General features: G+C 49.8%; 8 protein-coding genes across 8 annotated transcripts; 4 read left to right on the top strand and 4 right to left on the bottom strand.

Annotated features, from left to right (window-relative positions):
* The first annotated feature begins 56 nt into the window (after positions 1-56).
* K441DRAFT_368826 (Arginase/deacetylase) lies at positions 57-2,163 on the top strand. The gene is made up of 3 exons (XM_067641436.1): positions 57-312; positions 362-488; positions 913-2,163. The coding sequence occupies exons 1-3, from the start codon at positions 178-180 to the stop codon at positions 1,869-1,871; spliced, it is 1,221 nt and encodes a 406-aa protein (XP_067507207.1). The 5' UTR covers positions 57-177; the 3' UTR covers positions 1,872-2,163.
* A 1,695-nt stretch (positions 2,164-3,858) lies between these two features.
* K441DRAFT_655621 (uncharacterized protein) lies at positions 3,859-4,431 on the top strand. The gene has a single exon (XM_067647882.1). The coding sequence runs from the start codon at positions 3,877-3,879 to the stop codon at positions 4,036-4,038; it is 162 nt and encodes a 53-aa protein (XP_067507206.1). The 5' UTR covers positions 3,859-3,876; the 3' UTR covers positions 4,039-4,431.
* A 2,237-nt stretch (positions 4,432-6,668) lies between these two features.
* K441DRAFT_547407 (alpha/beta-hydrolase) lies at positions 6,669-8,131 on the bottom strand (the record flags this gene model as incomplete). The annotated part of the gene is made up of 3 exons (XM_067642908.1): positions 6,669-7,693; positions 7,746-7,884; positions 7,937-8,131. The coding sequence occupies 3 exons, from the start codon at positions 8,129-8,131 to the stop codon at positions 6,669-6,671; spliced, it is 1,359 nt and encodes a 452-aa protein (XP_067507205.1).
* Positions 8,132-8,635: 504 nt separating this feature from the next.
* On the top strand, positions 8,636-11,914 carry K441DRAFT_655616 (uncharacterized protein). Its single transcript, XM_067647881.1, has 5 exons — positions 8,636-8,755; positions 8,806-9,257; positions 9,309-10,728; positions 10,782-11,693; positions 11,770-11,914. The coding sequence occupies exons 1-4, from the start codon at positions 8,648-8,650 to the stop codon at positions 11,448-11,450; spliced, it is 2,649 nt and encodes an 882-aa protein (XP_067507204.1). The 5' UTR covers positions 8,636-8,647; the 3' UTR covers positions 11,451-11,693; positions 11,770-11,914.
* K441DRAFT_655615 (ESCRT-II complex, vps25 subunit) lies at positions 11,775-12,555 on the bottom strand. Its single transcript, XM_067647880.1, has one exon. The coding sequence runs from the start codon at positions 12,461-12,463 to the stop codon at positions 11,855-11,857; it is 609 nt and encodes a 202-aa protein (XP_067507203.1). The 5' UTR covers positions 12,464-12,555; the 3' UTR covers positions 11,775-11,854.
* Positions 12,556-13,197: 642 nt separating this feature from the next.
* K441DRAFT_547135 (uncharacterized protein) lies at positions 13,198-14,628 on the bottom strand (the record flags this gene model as incomplete). The annotated part of the gene is made up of 3 exons (XM_067642897.1): positions 13,198-14,343; positions 14,399-14,470; positions 14,527-14,628. Coding segments are annotated over 3 exons (1,320 nt in total), but the record flags the coding sequence as incomplete, so codon positions are not given.
* Positions 14,629-15,501: 873 nt separating this feature from the next.
* Positions 15,502-17,029, bottom strand: K441DRAFT_655611 (carbohydrate kinase). The gene is made up of 2 exons (XM_067647879.1): positions 16,418-17,029; positions 15,502-16,368 (listed from the first exon to the last, which is right to left on the bottom strand). Exons 1-2 carry the CDS (start codon positions 16,625-16,627, stop codon positions 15,907-15,909), a joined length of 672 nt encoding a protein of 223 aa, XP_067507201.1. The 5' UTR covers positions 16,628-17,029; the 3' UTR covers positions 15,502-15,906.
* An 836-nt stretch (positions 17,030-17,865) lies between these two features.
* K441DRAFT_655610 (vacuolar protein sorting-associated protein 26B-A) lies at positions 17,866-19,821 on the top strand. Its single transcript, XM_067647878.1, has 5 exons — positions 17,866-18,342; positions 18,445-18,917; positions 18,968-18,992; positions 19,078-19,194; positions 19,325-19,821. Exons 1-5 carry the CDS (start codon positions 18,126-18,128, stop codon positions 19,426-19,428), a joined length of 936 nt encoding a protein of 311 aa, XP_067507200.1. The 5' UTR covers positions 17,866-18,125; the 3' UTR covers positions 19,429-19,821.
* The last annotated feature ends 463 nt before the right edge of the window (positions 19,822-20,284 follow it).

The following is a 20,284-nucleotide window of genomic DNA, read 5'->3' as shown; positions in this document are numbered from 1 at the left end:
CCATCCTTGCCACTCAGACATGCGGCTTCTTTCGGATCATCGTTCTTTGATAAGAGCTTGTCCTGCCGTTACATAATCCGCGCCCTTCTTACGATCTTCTTACTGCATTTCTTCATATCTCATGACTAACTCTCCTTTTATCCTCGAATTTTCACTCACACATTGACACCTAGCATCATGCTGTGGCTGTCGTCTCTATTAGCTGTATCACTTCCGTTTCCTGTCTTCGCTCATTCCCACCATTACGCAGAACACGATAAACGATTTTCTCAGTCTTATCTGGAAGAGCTTGAGCAAAAATGGGGCACTGATGTAAATTGAGTTCTCGAATTTGCTCTTCCAATGCTGACGCCATCCGAAGTGGGGATTTACAGGAATATCAACCTTCGCACATTTACCATATACAAGGTGTCTGAGCCACCCAGAGACTATATTCGATATTGGCATTATCGGAGCGCCGTTTGATACTTCCGTAAGCTATAGGCCTGGTAAGCATTTCTGTATGAAGTCTATAACACTCGCACCATACACCCAGACCAGAGTCAAGACTATCCCACGCATGTCGATGAAGAAATACACGTGAGCAATCATTCATTTAGCGCTTGCCATGATGTGTGGCTTTTTGACGAGCGTCTGAAATACTTCAGAATTAAACATCCAGGAGGACGTAAATCAATTTTTGAGTACATGAAACTATTCGCGAAGGCACACCTGGGAGACCGAATTGGTGTACGCCTAAGCGGCGCGTAGGATATAATGCGAGCACTTATGGATGAGCTAATATCATATTCTATTCTCTTTTTGTGTTTGCTGAAACTTTGCTACGTTCTTAACCCTATCTTTAAATCGCGAAATGATTGTTGAAGCGAAAAGAAGTTGGTGATTCTATCACTATACTAACTGTGGATCTAGGGGCAAGATTTGGGCCTCGAGCAATACGTGCTGGATCATCACGCCAGACTGCATTCCGCGGCTTTAATCACCGTGCTGGACTTAACCCATATACGTCTTGGGCCCGTATTGTGGATTGCGGAGACATTCCAGTTACTCCTTTCGACAATGCGTTAGCTCTCCGGCAGATGAGTGAAGCGTTCATCGAGCTTGGTGAACATTCGCCTACGGCAGAGTCTCTGGCGTCTGCTTCCTCTTACCAGCACAAGCCCAAACTTCTTACTCTCGGAGGCGACCATAGCATTGCTTTACCTGCCCTTCGAGCGTTGAAGAAGATATACAATCAACCAATTGCTGTTGTACACTTCGACGCGCATTTGGATACCTGGCATCCGGCAAAATACCCATCTTCATGGATTGATCCCACCGACAGCTCTACGCAGTCTTTTTTCAATCATGGCAGCATGTTTTGGATTGCTGCAACCGAAGGATTAATTGCCAACACATCATCGATTCATGCCGGATTGCGCACCCGCCTATCTGATGATGGAATAGAGGACTACGAGGACGATACCAAACAAGGCTGGGTGCGGATTGCAACCGATGATATTGATGAAATTGGCGTTAAAGGTGTCATTTCAACAATTATGGACCGGGTTGGCACAGAAATGCCAGTTTATCTCAGTATCGATATCGATGTGATTGACCCCGGCCTTGCTCCAGGAACAGGAACTCCGGAACCTGGTGGTTGGACAACCCGCGAGCTTATCAGAATACTCCGAGGGATCGAAGGACTCAACGTAATCGGTGCGGACATTGTTGAGGTTAGCCCTGCTTACGATGGTGGAACTGAGGCAACAGCTTTGGCAGCCGCCCAGATTGGCTTCGAGATCCTGACGAGCATTGTTCGACGTGGCCTTATTGAGCAAGCGAAGATTAGAAAGGTTGACGACGGAACGATCTTGAAAGACGAATTGTGAGGATCGGGATTACACATGTAGTCGAATCAGTCATAGGACCAATTTCTTCGCTATGATGTTGAGTTGTTGTAGAGCGAAAAGAGGATGTGGTTTGCAGAAGTTCTGCAACTCAATGGAATAGTGTGACAGTATCTTGCCTTCATTTCAGCCTCGCAGGAGATAAGATGATCGTTATCCGATAAATATGCTATGATTCTTGTAAGACGTCATGTATTAGCGAATCGATCAACAATCTCGGAATTTGTCTTCAAGTAAGGGCATCCACTATTTAAACCCTACAATCCCCGATCGACTCCTTGGTGGTGAGTCTTGTTGTTTAAAGAAATTCTGAGCCAAACCCCGATTTACTTCTCTACATAAACGTCATGGAACACTTCGGACCCCAATCGTCTTCAGTTTTTGAGGGCTGTTACTCCAATTCTCTCTTCCATCTGGCGCATCGTTGGCTCTCATAATTTGTAGTGTTCCTCAGGCGCTGGAAGGACCGCATATGGTGTCTTTCACATACGTTCCGCAGGACGTGTCAAAGATATTTCAGAAAGAGCTATGGGTGAAGCGGATAGAACGGATACGCTTTTGAGTTACTAGTTCCCGGAATTGGCCACGTTAAGTGCGGTCTTGATTCCACCACCGAATACGAACTGGAGCACGAAGATTTCTCCTTTCACGCCAAGACCAAGAATCGCACGCCCTAGACACCACGCAAAGACACTCCAGAAGGCCTGCTGGGATACTTGCCACTCCCGCTGCACTGGCATGTCCACTCTCTCAGCTCTGACTGCGATTTCAGCCTCTCCATCCCCTCCCAGGAACTCCCCACAGTAGACCGACAAGGTACAGCTGACGTGCATCAGGAGAAGAACTGGGCCAAACCTTTCCGAAGCCGCACATCTGGATCCAAGCACGGGATGGCGCACAAGGTTTCTGCTGTGCCGGAGGTCAGATTCTCGGCATGCAAGCCTATCTGTTCGGATACCGTAGCGCATATCATGTCATCGACTTCCAGCCTCCATTTGCACTACAAGCTTTTGGAATTGCACCGTTCATGTCCGCCGACATCGATTGGGAAAGTCAGGCGTTCGAGCTCAGCGTACAGAACTTCGGACGGGGGATCGTGGTGCATGCGACAGCTCCAGTGGGGATCCCCTTTGGGCCGAGTGCACCGTTTTCGGACGGCCATAGGGAGAATTACTTGGGAGAGAGTTTCCAGGCTATGCTTGACGTAGGGGTTTATCGGTCTGGATTATTTGGAGCCTGGCGTCTATTATGTAAGGACCGATTCGAAGGCAGCCTTGGAGTTTGGAGGCGGGCATTATCCTAGCAGGGAAACTGAAAAGGAACGTAATTGATGGAAGAATTGGTTAAAATCGTCAATACTCTACTGTCCCACACTAGCAACTCCCTTAGACCTATCCTCGTTACACATTCGTCGTTTGAATGAGGGCTGAAACGTCTCTACTGTCGACACTACATCAATTTTCGCCCTACAGTATGTAACTTATTCCATGGGCTGCGAAGAAAGGTTACCAAGTGAACCCCAAATACTCGATATCAACCCAATTCAAGTGTACGATATATGCTTGAAGGCTTTCTAGGAACGTTAGGACTAATATATCCTTTTAGATCCAGTTAAGCTTGTCAAGAGTCGTTCAGCATATTGTTCAAAACGCCAAACTTGTTTCTTCGGAACTAGGTCGCGTCTGCGCTTAGTATTAAAGCTATGAATGACTCGATTCCGAGCAGGACACTGCGTTCTTGCCAGTGCTCTTATCAATATTGAATATTGAACGTTCAGTATCAATATCAATACGATATGTTCAATACTGAAAGATATTGAATATTGAAGATTTTTAGAGTTAAGGTGGTAAAATTAAGGCAGATGTATTAGTAAATGACTCTCGGGCCTCCTTAAAATACGTGCGCATTTCAAATTTATTAAATTAGATCTTGCAAGTTATCGCGTCCACGCCCTCCCCCCCGGTATACTCTACGTTCGATTAACGCCATGCCTCCCTTATTTACCAACGTAATTGAGGACGATGATACATCCTCCTCTGCTATTTCTGAGCTTGATTCTGATCGGTTTACCCACTCTGGCGGCGACGACGCGTTGAGCGACTCTACACCAAATGTAACCACCACAAAGTCGCCTCGTAGAAGGCGCTAGTTAGCTACCTCTACGTGGCAGATTGCCCGCAATCCTCTCTCTTAAATGGCAATTAATATATTATCTATACCGTCAATGTCGGCAGGGGCCGAGTGAATATTTTTAGGTGTACGGCGAACAATCTTATGGGACCGTATATTACTAGGGAGTGCTAATATTAAACGTACGGAATGCTTGAAGAGCTGGCTACTAAGTAATATTACCGCGGGAGGAGGCTTCGGAGGCCTTGGCAGAATCTAGAGCAGCCAATATCTACTACACCACGCCAGGGGTCACGAAGGTAACGATGGTGGTGGGGGAGCAATTGCGAGAGAGCAGCTATTTTGAAGCTCTACTTGGGCCCAGGGGCGTACGGGGCCTATATTTAATTAAAACACTATACCAAGACTATACCATATTCAATATTCAATATCTTTCAATATCTTTTCAATATCGAACTAATATTCAGTATCAATATCAATACGGCCTTATTCTAATATTGAATATTGATAGGAGCACTGCTTGCCGCTATCGCAAGGAGAAGCTGGTAAACATTCTTGACATAGAGACATCATTTCCCTCACAGCCATACTTGCTCTAATGGCATTAACCCTGAAAACCTCAGACTCTTTATCTTTCGTATTACTGTCGAAAGAATATGCTCGCTTTCGAAAAGATTCCAATCCTCGCTCATGCAAGAGAAATGATAGATCCCCAATGCACCTTCGCTCCCTTCTCCGATACTTGAACATGACTTTAAATGGGCGGATCTAACCGACGATGACAACAGCTATCAGAAAGACTAGGAGGGCATTGGGGTACGCAATCTCATCGCAACAACACTGGCTATAACGCGAATGTATCCACGCTGCCTATCTATCCCCGCTAGATCAAACCAATCTCCCTAGGCAGCGTCTCGCCACGTGTCCCCTCCGCCGCATCAACTTTCGCGTCCTCTCCCATCTCCTCATCCTCATCCTGCTCCAACGCCATCTGCAACTCCACCTCCAGCCCATCGCCTTCCTCCCCTAACTCCTCAACCAACCGCCTAAATTCCTCCCCCCCAATCTCCTGAACATCCAACACAACATCAAAAAACTCCAACTGCGTCAACCCTGGCGGCGTAGCGCGCTCACACCACACGAACCCCAACCCCTCGCCCCCCCACCCCATCGCCGCAGTCTTGAACCCGATAACCCGATGCCGCACCTGCCGCACGCTGACGCGGCCATCGCAATCCGTGTCTACCGCGTTGCTCACGCGCTCGCCCACCGCCACCTCCACGATCGCGTTCTCGCGCTGCCCCCGCTGCCGCGCCGCCGCCGCTCCCCCACCCCAGCTGTTTGCGGCTTCGGCCTGCAGCGCCTCGTCGCAGGGGAAACTCGCCGGGTGCGGAGAGTCCGCGTCGGGGCGCTGCGCCCAGCGGTTGGAGCGCAGCGAGGGGAGGTGCGCGGCGCGGATGAAGGACGCGAGGTATGCGCTGCTGCTACTACTACTACTGCTGCTGTCGTTGCCACTGCTGCCGCTGTTGCTGTCGAGGAGCAGCATGCAGCTGCGGTCGGGCAGGGCGAAGACGCGGTGGATATGCTTGCCGAGGAGCGCGACGGGGTCGGTGCCGTGGGTGCTGAAGGCACGGATCGTGGTGTGCGGCGCGCGGTCCCGGGTTGAGCTGCTGGAGTAGGAGGACGGGGTCGGGGAGGAGGGCTGGTTTGCGGCGTCGTCGTCGTCGTCGTGGGCGGAGGAGCGGAAGGGGGCGTAGGGCGTTGTGTAGTCGAGCGGTGCGCGGGGGGAGAGCCGGAGGGTTTCGGCGAGGTGGCGGCGTGGGGCGGGAGCGTAGAGGGGGGAGGTATAGATTCTGTGGGGGGCGGGTGCGAGAGATGGGGTGTGTTTGCGCTTGCGTTTGGCGGGTGTTGTGGAGGTCGGTGTCGTTGGTGATAGAGCTTGTTTCTTGAAGGTGGTTGGAGAGGAGAACGGTGTGCGGTCGTGGGCGGGCGGTAATGAGATGTGCGCTGGACATGCTTCTGAGTCTGTGGGTGATGGTGGGATAGTGGATGGATCTAGGGTAAGCTTATGCATGTGAGCAAGCGATGGACCGATGTGTGGCAAAGGGGAGATGTCGCGACCCATGTCTGCTAATGGACTGAGGGATAACCCGTAAATAATCCGTAATGGTTTGTAACGGATGCAGTTGTAATGTTAGGAAGATGTTGAGAAGGCTGAGAGCGATGAGTGGCCGACTGACTGTGTAGCTGCCTGGGGAAAAAAAACTCACCTCAACCATGGTTCAACACTGTGAGGACAGCTAAATGGAGAGAAACTAATAGCTAGCTTATCTGGAGAGATTTCATCGTTATGAAAATGGCAGTCGCGGTTCTGTGACAATCGCAGCCGGAATGTGCTACTAATTAATGCCGGAATTCTCTAGATGAATATAGTAGAAAATAATCTTCAGCATACTTGGGATATGCCCAACTAATCAACCACCAAGGTTCCTTGAGGAGAATCCCCTCTAGTCCTATGCCATGATGCATATAGATCTTTCTAGGTTTAAACCATCTTGAATTTCAAAAATCAGCCTAGCCGCCGGAAGGTTACCAAAAAGCGTCATACTCACAATGCCTTGAACAATTCCCAAACACTCTCATTAGCTCTCATAGTTTCTCAGCCGGGACTATCCTCTTCGCCAATCCAGGTACGCTTGACGCTAACAAGTTAAGATATCTCTCCCCCATTATTGATCTCTGCACTCCTTCCTTACCTTCCCATTCTTGTTCTCTCAACTTCTCTAACCACCTCCACCTCTCTATCTCGCCTCCAACCCACTGCGTCACATTTTCCGCTGTCTCCCCGACCTTCTCCATTGGAATTAGATGGCCAGCATCCTCAATCACTACTTCCTTCACTCGTCCCTCTTTTGTCCCACCGCTACCTCCTACACCTGCTCCCGTCATCGCTAGTTTATCCTCACGGAGCTCGGGTGTTGACAAATGTGACAGTGATCCGAAGATATACAAAACCGAAGGCCGTAGGTTTGGCAGTTGATGGAATGTTATGATCGGTTCCGGTCGGTAAAAAGGACTTTGCAGGTTAGCCGTTGGTGTGATATCGGGATGCGTGTAGCGATTGAAGCGTGGCTGGGCAGTCGAGGTCATGTGGGAGCTTGGATTTGACACGGGCTCTGAAGGAAGCGGAGGGAAGTTGGGCCGGAGGAAAGTAAACACTTCTTGATGTTTGGTGGTTGTTAGAGTAACTCCTTGAGACTTTGGTGGAGTTGGAGTTAAGGTCGGTGTTGAAGGAGTAGAGGAGGATGAGGGGTAGAGCAAAGTAGGGAGGTCACGCAAGCCATGCTTAATCCAGCAGTCGAGAACTCGGGGATCCCAAGTTTGATAGAATTTATTCTTCTTAAACGCTTCCGCGGCGGCAGCACGGGAAGGCCAGCGGTCTCGACGGAAAGCTGAGGATTGGGCCGGTGCGTAGTTTCCCATTACCGAACTGAAGCGTTGGATCACGGGGTCAATCAGAATGAGTGTCTCGAAGAGGCGCTGATGTATAAGGGCAAGGCTGACCAGGTTTTGCCCACCCATGCTGTGTCCTATGCCAATAATTGGACGAGGCATTTGGGATTGGAAGTGATTCACCATATGAAGAAGATCCCGAGGATGGTCAAACCATGAAGCTAGAGAACAGTTAATTTGTTTTCGCAGACTTACGAAAGGAATAATGCTTACGGTCATTGCCAAGCTTCCCTTCATTTAGAACACCGCTCTCGCCTTGGTGACCTACATCTGCTATCCAAATGCTACGGATGGAGAAGCCAGCCTGTTTCGTTCGACGAAGAATCTCGTCCCACAGAGGCTCGTATAATTCCTAATAGCGGTATTAGAAATAAACTGAGAAAGGGTTTGAGAAGAGCGCATACTTTTGGAAATCCATTTGCATGTGCACCAATGATAGTAATATCTCCAGATTTAGGACTAAAGTTGTCTAACGGGGTATATTGCTTAATGGCCAAATGAAGAACTTCCTCTTGCTCATTCGCTGTTGCCCGAGGATAGCCTCGAATGTGCTGACAAGGTAGGACATGTTTATCAATTCGAAATAAAGAGGAGGACATATTGATAAAAAGTTGTTTATGAAGACAGAGATTGTATGTCAGGTGTGTGATGTAATCCAATGGAGTCTCGAAGATTTACGTCTTACTATACACGGAGTCAGGGAAGACAGGCGACTCGTGACAAAGTGTGGAAATGAAACGATATTGCAGAGCAAAGCAATGAATTATATGATAACAGGGGTGGACATGCGTTCCACAACTGCCGAGTGAACTTTAGAAACATGCCGAGGTTAAAAATCACGTTTAAAGCGGCTGGCACTTGGTGGAGTGGACTGGGTAAGTCATTATATATGTTATGGCAAAATTACAAAATTAGCCCGCGGAGGAGTAGTGGCTTGCTCAGCAAATATAGAGTCACGGATAAGTCGGGAGGTTAGCGATGATGCGGAAATGTGGAGGTGACATCTCTAATGCCTCGGTGACGGGTCACGTGGGGCAGAACGCGCTCGCGTTCTTAGGAATGTTGTGGCTGCCAAACATCTCTCACCACCTCCAAAAGATAATTGCTCCGCCACCATGGCTGACGATACGGTTATGGAGGGTACCTCTTCTCAGTCATTGTTTGATGGCCTGGTCTTCACCATCATCCCGAGCACTGCTTTCACCTTGGAATACGTTCTAAAGGTAAATGTCCCGCGTGTCTTTATTCCGAATGGTGTACTGATATCCCTTAGTTAGGCCAAGATATTGCTAGCCATGGTGGCAAGCTCCTCCATTTTGACCAAGAAGCCGGCCAAGAGGCCGGCCATATCAAGGATCTCACTGAAATTACGCATATTGTCTCTACCACCTCCGATTTCCCCGACTATGACGCCGCAATCAATCAGTTCAAACATGTGGTGAAGCCAACATGGATAGACTCATGCATAATCAAAAACAAACTCTCAAATCCTCGAACCTTCAGTCCCGACCCGTCCCTATTCATGAGCGATGTCACCATATGCTGTGCCGACATTCCAGAAGGAGACAAGGAAGCTATTATTGGCGGGGTCATAGCTATGGGAGGACAGCATTCAAGTGCCCTATCCAAAATGGTCACACATCTTGTTGCTCTAACATTAGACAATGACAAGTGTGAAGTGGCTGTCAATAAGAGGCTACGGTGTCAGATTGTTCTGCCCCATTGGTATGGATTTCGTCGACCATTACCAAACGGCTTTACTAATCTGCTATATAGGTTTGACGATTGCTTGAAGCTCGGTCGGAAGATTCCCGAAGGCCCCTATACACTGCCTGATCCGGAGATCCTCAACGTCAACGCTGGTCCAGTCGGTCCTAGTAAGACCAATCGAGATATTCGCGACGCTACAACTCCTGCACCGCAAGATATTCCAACGCCGTTAACTTCTCCGAACTCAAAACAATCGCGTACAATACAGGCATTCAAGGGGAAGCAGGTCATGCTGTCGGATGACCTTAAACTAGGAGGCCATCTTAAAGAAACCATCGAAGAGCTTATCCGAAACAGTGGAGGTCAGATCACTTCTAATATCGAAGAAACCGACATTTACATTTGCCATTACCGGAAAGGGACGGGTTATGTAAAAGCCTCGCAAGCAGGCAAGGACGTTGGTAATCTCAGTTGGCTGTACCATCTTATAACCCATAATGCTTGGACATCTCCACTGCGACGTTTACTGCATTATCCAGTTCCCTCTGAGGGTATACCGGGGTTCAAGGAATATAAGATCAGCCTCACTAACTACACTGGTGAAGCTCGTGTCTACCTTGAGAATTTAGTCAAAGCAACCGGAGCCGAGTTCACTAAGACTTTCCGTCAGGACAACACACATCTCATCACAGCACATATGGGCAGTGAAAAGTGTGAAGCGGCAAAGGAATGGAATATCAATGTAGTCAACCATCTTTGGCTTGAAGAAAGCTATGCGAAGTGCGCCCTACAGACTCTCACAAACCGCCGGTACACACATTTCCCACCACGTACGAATCTAGGAGAAGTCATTGGTCAAACTCAAATTGATCGCGAGGCGGTTGAGAAGAACTATTTCAAGCGAGAGGCCAAGCCACGGAAATCTAAGGATATAAAGGTGGACAACACAGCCGCAAAGAGTAGTGGTATTCCGGCATCGGGTTTTGCTGCTCCTCGTACTACCAGTAATCCTGGACGAGCCACGCCTGTAGCTAACAAAGCCAAGCGTGTCCCTGGTGAGACAAGCATTCAGACGCCGGCTTCCAACCGGCGTAAGGATGGGAAGGAAAACGAGACTCCGTCAACCACTGGAAGTCGGGGAGCAAAGGAGCGTGCAATATCAAAATTGCATGATCTTGCTCCCGACGTTAACCAGTTTCAGAAAGAGATGAAGCGGTCTGGTGGTGTCATCTATGGAGGCAAGAGGGAAAAGGACGCAGAGGGAGGAAAACCTATGCTTAAACCATCCAGCAGAGAGTCGAGTGGGAGCAAGAGATCATTCAACGAAATGGATGTAGACGAGCCGCTAACGGAAGAGGAGGTAGAAGAAGTGACTAAGGAGTCCAAGAAACAGAAGAAAGAGAAGAAGCCTCCGATCCTCTATCGCATGATGCTATCAAAGGATGATCGCTGGGTTGACAAGCAAAAGAAGGAGGCCGAGGATAAGGTGAGCCCCGCCATCTATCTATTTTTTCTATTTTTTCTACTAACATAGCCCAGAACAAATTACGTGAGCTGGGCATTTGGATTATCGAGGATCCTGACCGTGTCAACATGCTCTGTGCGCCCAAAATCGTGCGCACTCGTAAGTTTGTCGCCGCCCTCGCCGCCGCTCCTACACTTGTGGCGACTTCGTACCTCGACTACGTCTTGAAACACAACAGATTACCACCACCCGAAAAGCATCCCCTCATTGACCGTGAATTTGAGAAAGTACACGGCTTCCGCATAGAAGAATCTTTGGAACGTGCACGACAAAACAACCGCCGTCTGCTTAAAAACTGGGTCATCTTCTGTACTGATGGCGTCAATGGTGGCTGGGAAACCTTTCGTGACATCATCGAAGCAAACGGAGGGTCTTGCCAACTGTACAAAGGCCGAGCATCGGTTACGGTTTCGCGTCGCACAATCAACGCAGTGGTGGACGGAGAGGTGAGCCAGAATCAGGAAGAAGACGAGCCTGATGTATTGTACTTGATGTCCGAGCCAAAGAAAGACGAGGTTCCATTATGGAAGAAATTCAGAGATCTCGCCAAAACGCACAATATGGTGCCGAGGATTGTCAAGACGGAGTGGCTGCTATTCGTAGCGATGGCGCAGTACGTACATTGGGATGAAAAATGGCAGTTGAATGAGGACGTGTTGGAGGGCGCGACCAAGAAGAAGTAAAGGTGGGTTCGGTATTGCTTATCTTGATACGACTTTAGCCTCTGAGCTTTGCATTTGGGATTGTTACGCATTTACTTGGTGCTTACTAGCGCGGACGTTACGGAGTATCATTTTTTGGTGTTACTGTTGTATTATCTGGCGACGCCTATTGCGCAGCTTTGGCAATTGTGCAAACGATATCCCCTATATCTTCTGTTGTTGATATTCTTCATAGCCGGTCTGTAGGAAGTGTACTGAATGCCTGTCACACACGAGTCAGAGAAGCTCGTTTTGAGCTCTACGAGGTAGCGTCAATATTACTATTATAATCAACGTACCTCCTCAGCTCAAGCTCTCCTAATTAGCCTCTAAACCCACCCTTAAAACCCTCTCCTTCCCTTTGCCTCTCCCTTCCGCTCCTCCAGTCAAAAAAACTTAACTCCCATCTCCCCCTCCCCCCCAAATATCTGCGCCTTCCCCCGCTTCACCAACACCATCAGACTCCGCTGCAACAGCTCCGCATCCATGCCATGAAACTCCTGACCAGCCGTCGCATCGCTCTCCGTCAGCTCATACAGCGTCAAGACGCTCCCTTTCTGGCCAGTAGCGTCGACCCAGGCCTCGAGCACGCCGGCCCACTCCTCAGGCTTGCGCCAGAAGACCCAGAAGCGGGCGCTGGAGTCGTCGTCCGCCGCGCCCTTCTTCGCGGCCGCGGGGGGCGCGCCGATCCACTCAGCGCGGCTGTCGCCGTCCGCGCCGCTCATCCAGTCGACGACGGCGCGGGCGTCGCGCGCCGAGAGCCGGCGGTGCAGCGTCGGGTTGTGGAAGAGCGGCGTCGAGAGCGCGTCGATGAGCGTGAGGGAGAAGAGGTGGTGGTGTCGGCAGTAGGCTTGGATTAGGCTGGACCAGGATTGCAGCTGCGAGGTGCGCGTGCTGAGGGTGGGCTGGAGCGTGAAGAAGGGGGGGAAGGCGTAGTGGGGGGGAAATTGGAAGGGCTTGCTGCTGCTTGGGGGAGAGGTGATGCTGCTGGTCATGGTGAGGGTTTTGGATGGGCGGGCGGGCGGAGGGAATGAGGGCGCTGGGAGTTGCGGTTGCAAGATAGAAGCGTGAGGAGGAGGAGAGTTGGGAGGGGGCTATAGCCAGGGGGTTTATTGATGTTGGTGCGTGCGTGAGTGGTGATGTCGTGGGTTTGTGGTCGTGGCTTGAGCTTAGTGCTGGTTCAGCCCTATAGCTTGGCTGCAGATAGGGAAGGTGCAGTTGGGTATTTTTCTAGATACAGTTGTTGGACAATTCTATTAAAAGCTACTGCATTTCCAAATTTTATATCCCTGACGAGCTATGGAACAGTTTCCGAAAGGGTAAAAGTGACAGGTCGAGGTCATATTATGAGCCCAAAAAACCCCCCAGACCTCGGGAGAGTGGAGTGCAGAATAACCATCGTAATTTCCAAGCTTTCACGGCTCCTTCAATCCAACATGAAAGATAATAAAGCATCTGTGTCATATTGTATCACGGCTGCAGTTTTTCAGGAACATAAATCTAGTGTTGAAAATAGTTCACGTAATCGCCCGAATGCCTCCAGGATTATAGGTAATGCATTGGAGGACACATAATCGTAGAATATTTATCTTCTCTCCTGAAAGGATAAAGAATTCCTTATCGACCACGAAATTTACATGACAATTTCGGGCCAGATATGTCTTTCTACAGTATCCGCATGCCAATCTTTTCTAGATGTACGCACATTACAGATGAGGGAACCGGTCTCTCATTTTAGCCTCACAAGCATAGTCTCGATGTTCTCCAGGAATCCTCTAACAGACTCAGCCAATCTTGCCGCCATAGCACCATCAATAATTCTATGGTCCGCGCTCCAGCTAAATACACATTCGTCTTTCCTAATGATCTCACCATTCTTCCCGAACGCGGGCACGGTTTTCGCTCTGCCAACTCCGAGAATTGCGACTTGCGGGCTAACTATAATCGGGGCTACCGCTCCACCACCGATGCTGCCGATGTTGCTAACAGTGAATGTTGCACCACTGAAGTCGGCTGTGCTGAGCTTTCCACTCCGGGCGAGACTGCTGAGACGACTAATTTCTGCGGCCAGAGACTCAATCGAGTGAGACTGTACATTTCGCACTACCGGCACGAGGAGGCCTAACGGAGAGTCGATTGCTATGCCGATATTATGCTGAGCCCTAACAACTAGTTGTGGCTTTTCTGGATTTGTGGTGGTATCGAGGTGTGCGTTAAGTAAGGGATGTGATTTGAGAGACATAGATACAGCTTTTATTATAAAAGGCAGGGCGGAGAGCTTGTTAGATTTCTCCTTTGACGCGTTAACGGTATTACGAAGGGCATTAAGAGCAGTGAAGTCTACGTTGTCGGTGTAGAGGAAATGGGGAATGGAGAGAGAGCGCGTCATCTGCTTGAACATCCCGGTTTGTATCGGCATTAGAGGCCGAATCTCGTCCTCTACTTGAAGCTCGGGAGCGGGAGGCTGAGGTGCTGCAGTATCCACGCCTTTCTGGGACGAGGCGTATTTCTGCACGTCTTCCTTGGTTACGCGACCATCTTTGCCCGTTCCTTGTATATCTTCGATATTGATGTTGAGTTCTTTAGTGAGATGGCGGACCGCGGGTATGGCTAGGCTCGCATGTTTTCCAGGCTGTCGCTGCGGCTGCGGCTTCGACTCCGGCTTGGACTCTGACTTTCCCAGCAGAGAGGCCGGAGGTAGTGATAGAGGTACATCTCCAATTAATGCCTTTGTATCATTCCCGCCTACTTCTAGCTCTTGTGGTTTCTGTTCTGCCGGTTGTGCCTGAGTTGGCGCTTCCTTCGATTGTCCGCCGTTTATGAGGGCCTCGTCTTCGGGCGAGATCTCGCTTTGAATATCAATGTCTATGAGGGGCTTCAATGGATTAGACTAAGTGACCACAGACTTGAAGCAGCCATGGGAGTCATACCTTGCCGACCTTGGCCATGTCATCGGCCTCATAGTAGAGCTTCTTGACGACGCCATCGAACCGCGAGGTGATCTGCACAAACACGAATCAGCAATGCCCACTAAAGAGCATTGGTATATAACGCTTACTTCCACTGAGGCCTTGTCAGATTGTACCTCGCAGATTGGGTCGAACTGCTCGACGCGCGCGCCCGGCTGGACGAACCACTGGATAACCTGGCATTCCGTTATACCTGCGAGTGTCAACTGTGTGCTTCCATATCCAATTCCGGACCCCAAACAGACCCTCTCCAATATCAGCCAGCAGGTACGGCTTGACGACTTTCAGTGCCGGAGAGTTGTGGAACTGCCTCCGGAGGTGTTGTCGAGGAACCGTGGAGGTCTTAAAGTGCCGGCAGGCATAGGAAGCTCTTGAATGCGTCGTGTGACGCCCCAGAAGGCTGCCAACTTTTCTGGCTAAAATGTTCCTCATGGTGTACAGCATCATGGTGTACAGCATCCTGGCGCATCCCGTGGTTAGCGTGTTTTGTCAACTTTCCCCTAAACAGCGAAAATACCAAAATTTCCCCCACAAAAAGGTCGTGCGGAAGTGGCTGCGCTAACCACCGGAATTGAAGAGATGCTGTTTGTGGATTGATTAAAACATGGTATCTCTTCGAGAATATTTGTGTTGAAATCCGAGGATAGGTATAAAGACGTGTCGAGGCAGCGTGGAATGGGATGGACTCAAAGCCGACGGTAAGCCGTAGACCTTGGAGAGCAGAGAGCTCACCAAAACACATTCAGCCTAGCCCCGGAACCCCAGACTCTCCTAACTCCGAGAGCAAGGCACCGTGGCACCCAGGCTGCTGACCCACGTGCTTGGTTGTCACTGCAGGTGGAAAACAAACCATGCCTTTGGGTCTCACCAACAACGTGGCTATCAATCGCATATCCCGACATCGTCTCTTGGAACAAAGTGAAAATTACCCTGACATCTCCTGCCTGCAAGATTCAAGCCACTGGAGATACTGGGAACGAGGCGTGGATCCGACGTCCAGTGTTATGCAAGTTGTGATTTGAACTCTGGAGAGGAACGCTCTAACCGCTCGAGGAATGCTTGGTTGGACTCCTTGCAAAGTGTACTGAGTGGACACATCGACATCCACTGGTGAGTGCGCATCAAGTATCAGGCACTCAGGAGAACTTCAGGTGATGATCGCGAGCAGCGATTGGGTGTCCTTGACTACTAGGGTAGGCCTTGGGGGCCACACGAAACGCTCGCAATTCCTTTTTGTAGAGCCCCATCTATATACATGGGCCTGTCTTAACGCGGAAAAGAAAAAATCAACACTACCCCAGACGCGAAAGGGGTATTAAAAATTAGCCTAAGGGATTGTGCGCCATTTTCGGTGTCCGCCGGAATGCCCACGAATGACGCCAGCCATGCTCAACGCTAATTAAATAGTCGAGTGAAACGACGAGTTGTGGATAGAAAAAAAAGCAAAAGGGCGTAATCTCCCCCTCGTCTCATGAAGATTTCCTCGCCATATCCCCAGCCAACACTTCATTTACAACACCCATCGAAAGTTTCTGAACTTCTGCCACGCTCCCACTAACGTCAATGCAGTGAACATCTTTCAGTTTGTCCTTCTCTTTCTCATCAGGCTCTTCGAGGCTATTGATCTGGCTCCGCACCATGCTGTCTTTCATGTAGTGCCCCTGTCGGGCCTTGACCCGTGCGAGGAGAGTGGCTTCGCTGGCCCGAAGATAAATAAAATGAACGACGACGTCGGCATCGTACAAAGGAGCAAGACGGATGACATCCCGGTACTTTTTCTTCAATGCACTGCAGGTGACCACCACACCCTTGGCTCCTTGGTCGAGAGCTGCCAAAGCTTGCTCACGCAGAGCAATGAGCCAATCCCATCGATCCGCGTCATTGAGAGGAATCCCGGATTTCATTTTTTCAATGTTGGAGACGGGATGATACTACTTGAATATTAGGTTTCGTTTAGGTAATATGGGTGCCTAGACTCACCTCGTCACCTTCAACGTAGCAAAGCGAGAATTGGTCAGCCAAAAACTTCGCAACAGTACTTTTACCACATCCTGCAGGCCCAGTAACGATAAAAATGTGGTGATGGTTCAAATTCGGAATAGAAGTGTTGGGGCGTTTGGTAGGGGTCATGGTGGTTGCCGGGCCATAGAGGAGAGGGCTCTGATGGCTCTGGTCGTAGGCTTGTAACATGGTGACAACTGCTGTAGAAAACAGGTATGAGAAACAGAGAAACAGATTAAAGACGGCAAACGCAGGTAGCGAGACGAGCGTGTCCAGAGAGGTCAGGTGAAGTCAATTCATTCAAAGTAAATTTGTTGGGGTAGATAAGTGCAGGATGTAACCAAATTCACGGATGCCGAGCAGGTCATATAAGCCGAGTTGTGTGTGGAACGAGGCATGGGACGGCTTTTTAAAAAGGACGCAGGTTCCTCCCGTCTCATGTCGAAAGCGTCTGGCACCCGCTTCCTGGAAGGGCGCCGCATGGCGGCAAAGGTGGGATGGTCATTAGGTGCAGAATTTGGTAGCCAAGAACTTGCTTGACATCACGACAGCCCCCGACCCCAAATGGCCGGAAAAGCCAACCCCAGCGAGCTCGCACTGGCCGCTCCCCGGCCCGCAACGCGGTGTGCAACGAATCGTAGGGCAACTAGCACGCCTCCGCTCCCTCCGGCTGTCGGGCCCTGGGCTTGAGCTCTGTCGGCGTTTGAAGTTAGACGGCCACTACGGCCAGGGCGTGGGATGCGCGGATCAAAGGTCTCACCGTGGTCCCGTCCCCGCACTTTTTTGTCAGGCTTTCGCCAACACCTATGTCATCGTCAGGTACTGATGCAAGGCTGCCAACGCATCGACGACTTCCCTCAGCACGGGAAAGGGACCGCCTTGCTACTGAAGCAGCTAACAAATTGTTCTCCAATAGTAGCTCGGCATACATTTCAGCTGCAAGTTGCTGGCTGCGTGCTGCTTGCTGCGTGCTGCTTGCTGCGCTTCGTCAGACATGCTTCAGCAGATCATCTGAACATGTTTGACGGAAGGATCGACGAATAATTACCGCGTGGGGGTCGTCATCAATGGTTCTCGGTCCGCCAGAGGGCAGCTCGGAACGGTCTCCCAGCGGGACTTTGTTTGGTCAGTTCGGAGCACATTAGGGCGAAGTCGCCGCGACCTTGTGAGATCTAGAACGCGTTGTGAAGCAGAGGTGAATGGAGACAATACATATACGGAAAATGCAAGTGATCGTGTGCGCAGCAAGCGAACCTCACCGCTAAGGGTTGCAGCCCGATGTGCTGCACAACCTGCAGAAATGCGGAGAAGGTCACGTCCTTTCACGCGCCTGCTCGTATTACCCTCACTGATGTTGCTTTGTATCTGACACGGCTTACGACTACAAATTAAACCATGTTGTGGCAGGGAGGGCCCGCCAGCGGTAGCTTGGAAGCAGCGCGCTAGAGAGCAGGAGCCATCACCATTGCTATAGGGCTGAGAACTCGAAATTCCTTTGCCCTCGTTGAGCCGCGCGTTACGTAAGTTTTGCTGATTTCACCCTTGTCCGCTTCGGGAAACCAAACGCCATGAGCTCCAACACCACAAGAAACGACGGCCGGCACCTAGCATCGAGACGCCATATTAGCTCTGCAACATCCACCACTCACAAGCCTTTCGGAATCTCTCGAGCCAGTCGCAGCTGAACATGTCGTATTTCTTCTCCACCCCGGTCGACATCGACATCGTCTTGGAGGACACTGATGAGCGGGCTATGGTCGATGTCAAACTCGACAAGAACCGGAAAGAAAAGGTTCCGCTGTACATGGATGGCGAGTCGGTGAAGGGTTCAGTCACCATCAGACCGAAAGATGGCAAGCGATTGGAACACACGGGGATAAAAGTGCAGTTCATTGGGACAATTGGTGAATTTTCCCAGACGCATGCTTACCGCAGCCGCATCCGCCTACGTCCCCCCCCTTTGGTAACCTCGAATGGCTGCTAATATATGCATTTTCTTACCCCAGAGATGTTTTTTGACCGGGGCAATCACTACGAGTTTCTTTCGTTAGGCCAGGAACTTGCAGCACCAGGCGACCTCCAACACCCCCAAACCTTCGATTTCAACTTCAAGAATGTCGAAAAACAATACGAGTCCTACAACGGCATCAACGTCAAGTTACACTACTTTATCCGAGTCACCGTTTCCCGCAGGATGGCCGACGTTGTGCGAGAAAAGGACATTTGGGTGTACTCTTATAGGATACCGCCGGAGACCAACAGCTCCATCAAGATGGACGTGGGTATCGAGGATTGCCTACACATCGAATTCGAGTACTCCAAGTCAAAATATCATCTAAAGGATGTCATCGTTGGGCGTATATACTTCTTGCTCGTGCGGTTAAAGATTAAGCACATGGAACTCTCCATCATTCGACGAGAAACAACTGGAGCAGCACCGAATCAGTACAATGAGAGTGAGACCCTAGTTCGATTTGAGGTGAGGATACTTCCTCTAAATGAGCCTACGTTATAGCTAATCAAGTATAGATTATGGACGGCTCTCCTTCTAGAGGTACGCATGTTCTGAGGCATTTAATAGCTCTAGCCTAGAATAAAATAAGGTCATTCGTCAGATTGTGAGGCTAACACTGCGGCAGGAGAGACGATCCCCATCAGACTCTTCCTTGGTGGATTTGACCTGACGCCAACATTCCGGGAGGTCAATAAAAAGTACTCGACACGCTATTATTTAAGCTTAGTGCTCATCGACGAAGGTATGGAATCCTGTATCTTATTCCGTATCCATTATCTCAGCTTTGCGTAATCGTTTGTTTTAAAAATGGGGTTTTTTTTGGGTACCAGCTTATGAACTCGGAGTAAAACAACTGACGAGTGCCCTTCCAGATGCGCGACGCTATTTCAAGCAGTCCGAAATAGTGTTATTCCGGCAAGCCCCGGAAGGGCTCACATTGGCGGAAGAGCAAAACAAGATGATCGCGGCCTCATGAAGCTTTTGTGCATTCAGGCTAAACGCATCTCAGCTCTGGACCAGGTAGGGCGGAACGCTTCGACCAGTGGCGCCAAGCCACCCCGCTACGTTTTGTTACCTAAACGAACGATCGGTCTTTGGTCCCTCGAGGATCTCTTCGCCGGAAACAGGATGCGGTGTCCATGCGCGAAGCCTGGGCAATGTAGATATTAAACTTTAAGTCCAAATCTAATAATACCCACATCAGGATTGCCAGCAAATCTTGAAGCGAACGGTGAAGCGCCTCCCTTGGACACTGTGTGTGTTCCTTGCGCGTAGTAATCTGCATACAGCTCCTTGCAGCTCCTTACAGCTCCCCCGTGATCCCATTTACGCAACTTGAGTCGCCCAGAAAAAACCCTCAACATCAATCATCCTCTTGTTCAACAAACATTGGTCTCAGCTGTTGGCCAACCCCGTCGGTATTCGAGACCCACTTTTACCCGACTCGGATAACGGCCACCGGAAAACTCCTACGCTAGGCAAACTGTGGTCATCCAGATCCATCAAGATATCCATCAGATATTGAACGATCCGTGGATGACACACGAAATTTGAGCAGAAACCACTAATAACTCTAACTTGACTCGTTGCGCAAACGTCCATGATTCTCCACAATATCAATTACACAGGGAATCCTAGGCAATCCTAGGCAAAAGCACCATACTTTATCCCCCAGAATTTGACTTCCGCCTCGGTGGAATTCATCCTGTCACTTAAATTTTCCTTATCCTTCTAATAGTCTGCGTTGAAATCCCCCCAATCTCTCATAAAATCGCTCATCATGCCGATACTCTGGCCTTGCAGCAAACTCTGTAATCCGCTTTTGCCTTTTA

The sequence above is a fragment of the Cenococcum geophilum genome (genome assembly GCF_001692895.1).
Source record: "Cenococcum geophilum 1.58 unplaced genomic scaffold K441scaffold_9, whole genome shotgun sequence".
NCBI classification, from domain to species: Eukaryota; Fungi; Ascomycota; class Dothideomycetes; order Gloniales; family Gloniaceae; genus Cenococcum; species Cenococcum geophilum.
Note: the sequence above shows the minus strand (reverse complement) of the source record. Positions and strands in the feature narration are given on the sequence as shown.

Excerpts from the sequence above, each read along its gene's own strand:
- K441DRAFT_655615 (XM_067647880.1), bottom strand. The coding sequence starts at position 12,463 with ATGACCAGCAGCATCACCTCTCCCCCAAGCAGCAGCAAGCCCTTCCAA.
- K441DRAFT_368826 (XM_067641436.1), top strand. The coding sequence starts at position 178 with ATGCTGTGGCTGTCGTCTCTATTAGCTGTATCACTTCCGTTTCCTGTC. Across the intron at positions 313-361 it reads AGCAAAAATGGGGCACTGAT|TGGGGATTTACAGGAATATC; the intron begins GTAAATTGAGTT and ends CGCCATCCGAAG. Across the intron at positions 489-912 it reads TTCCGTAAGCTATAGGCCTG|GGGCAAGATTTGGGCCTCGA; the intron begins GTAAGCATTTCT and ends CTGTGGATCTAG.
- K441DRAFT_655611 (XM_067647879.1), bottom strand. The coding sequence starts at position 16,627 with ATGTTACAAGCCTACGACCAGAGCCATCAGAGCCCTCTCCTCTATGGC. Across the intron at positions 16,369-16,417 it reads GCTACGTTGAAGGTGACGAG|TATCATCCCGTCTCCAACAT; the intron begins GTGAGTCTAGGC and ends ATATTCAAGTAG.
- K441DRAFT_655621 (XM_067647882.1), top strand. The coding sequence starts at position 3,877 with ATGCCTCCCTTATTTACCAACGTAATTGAGGACGATGATACATCCTCC.
- K441DRAFT_655610 (XM_067647878.1), top strand. The coding sequence starts at position 18,126 with ATGTCGTATTTCTTCTCCACCCCGGTCGACATCGACATCGTCTTGGAG. Across the intron at positions 18,343-18,444 it reads GCAGTTCATTGGGACAATTG|AGATGTTTTTTGACCGGGGC; the intron begins GTGAATTTTCCC and ends TTCTTACCCCAG. Across the intron at positions 18,918-18,967 it reads AGACCCTAGTTCGATTTGAG|ATTATGGACGGCTCTCCTTC; the intron begins GTGAGGATACTT and ends AATCAAGTATAG.
- K441DRAFT_655616 (XM_067647881.1), top strand. The coding sequence starts at position 8,648 with ATGGCTGACGATACGGTTATGGAGGGTACCTCTTCTCAGTCATTGTTT. Across the intron at positions 9,258-9,308 it reads CAGATTGTTCTGCCCCATTG|GTTTGACGATTGCTTGAAGC; the intron begins GTATGGATTTCG and ends TCTGCTATATAG. Across the intron at positions 10,729-10,781 it reads AGAAGGAGGCCGAGGATAAG|AACAAATTACGTGAGCTGGG; the intron begins GTGAGCCCCGCC and ends AACATAGCCCAG.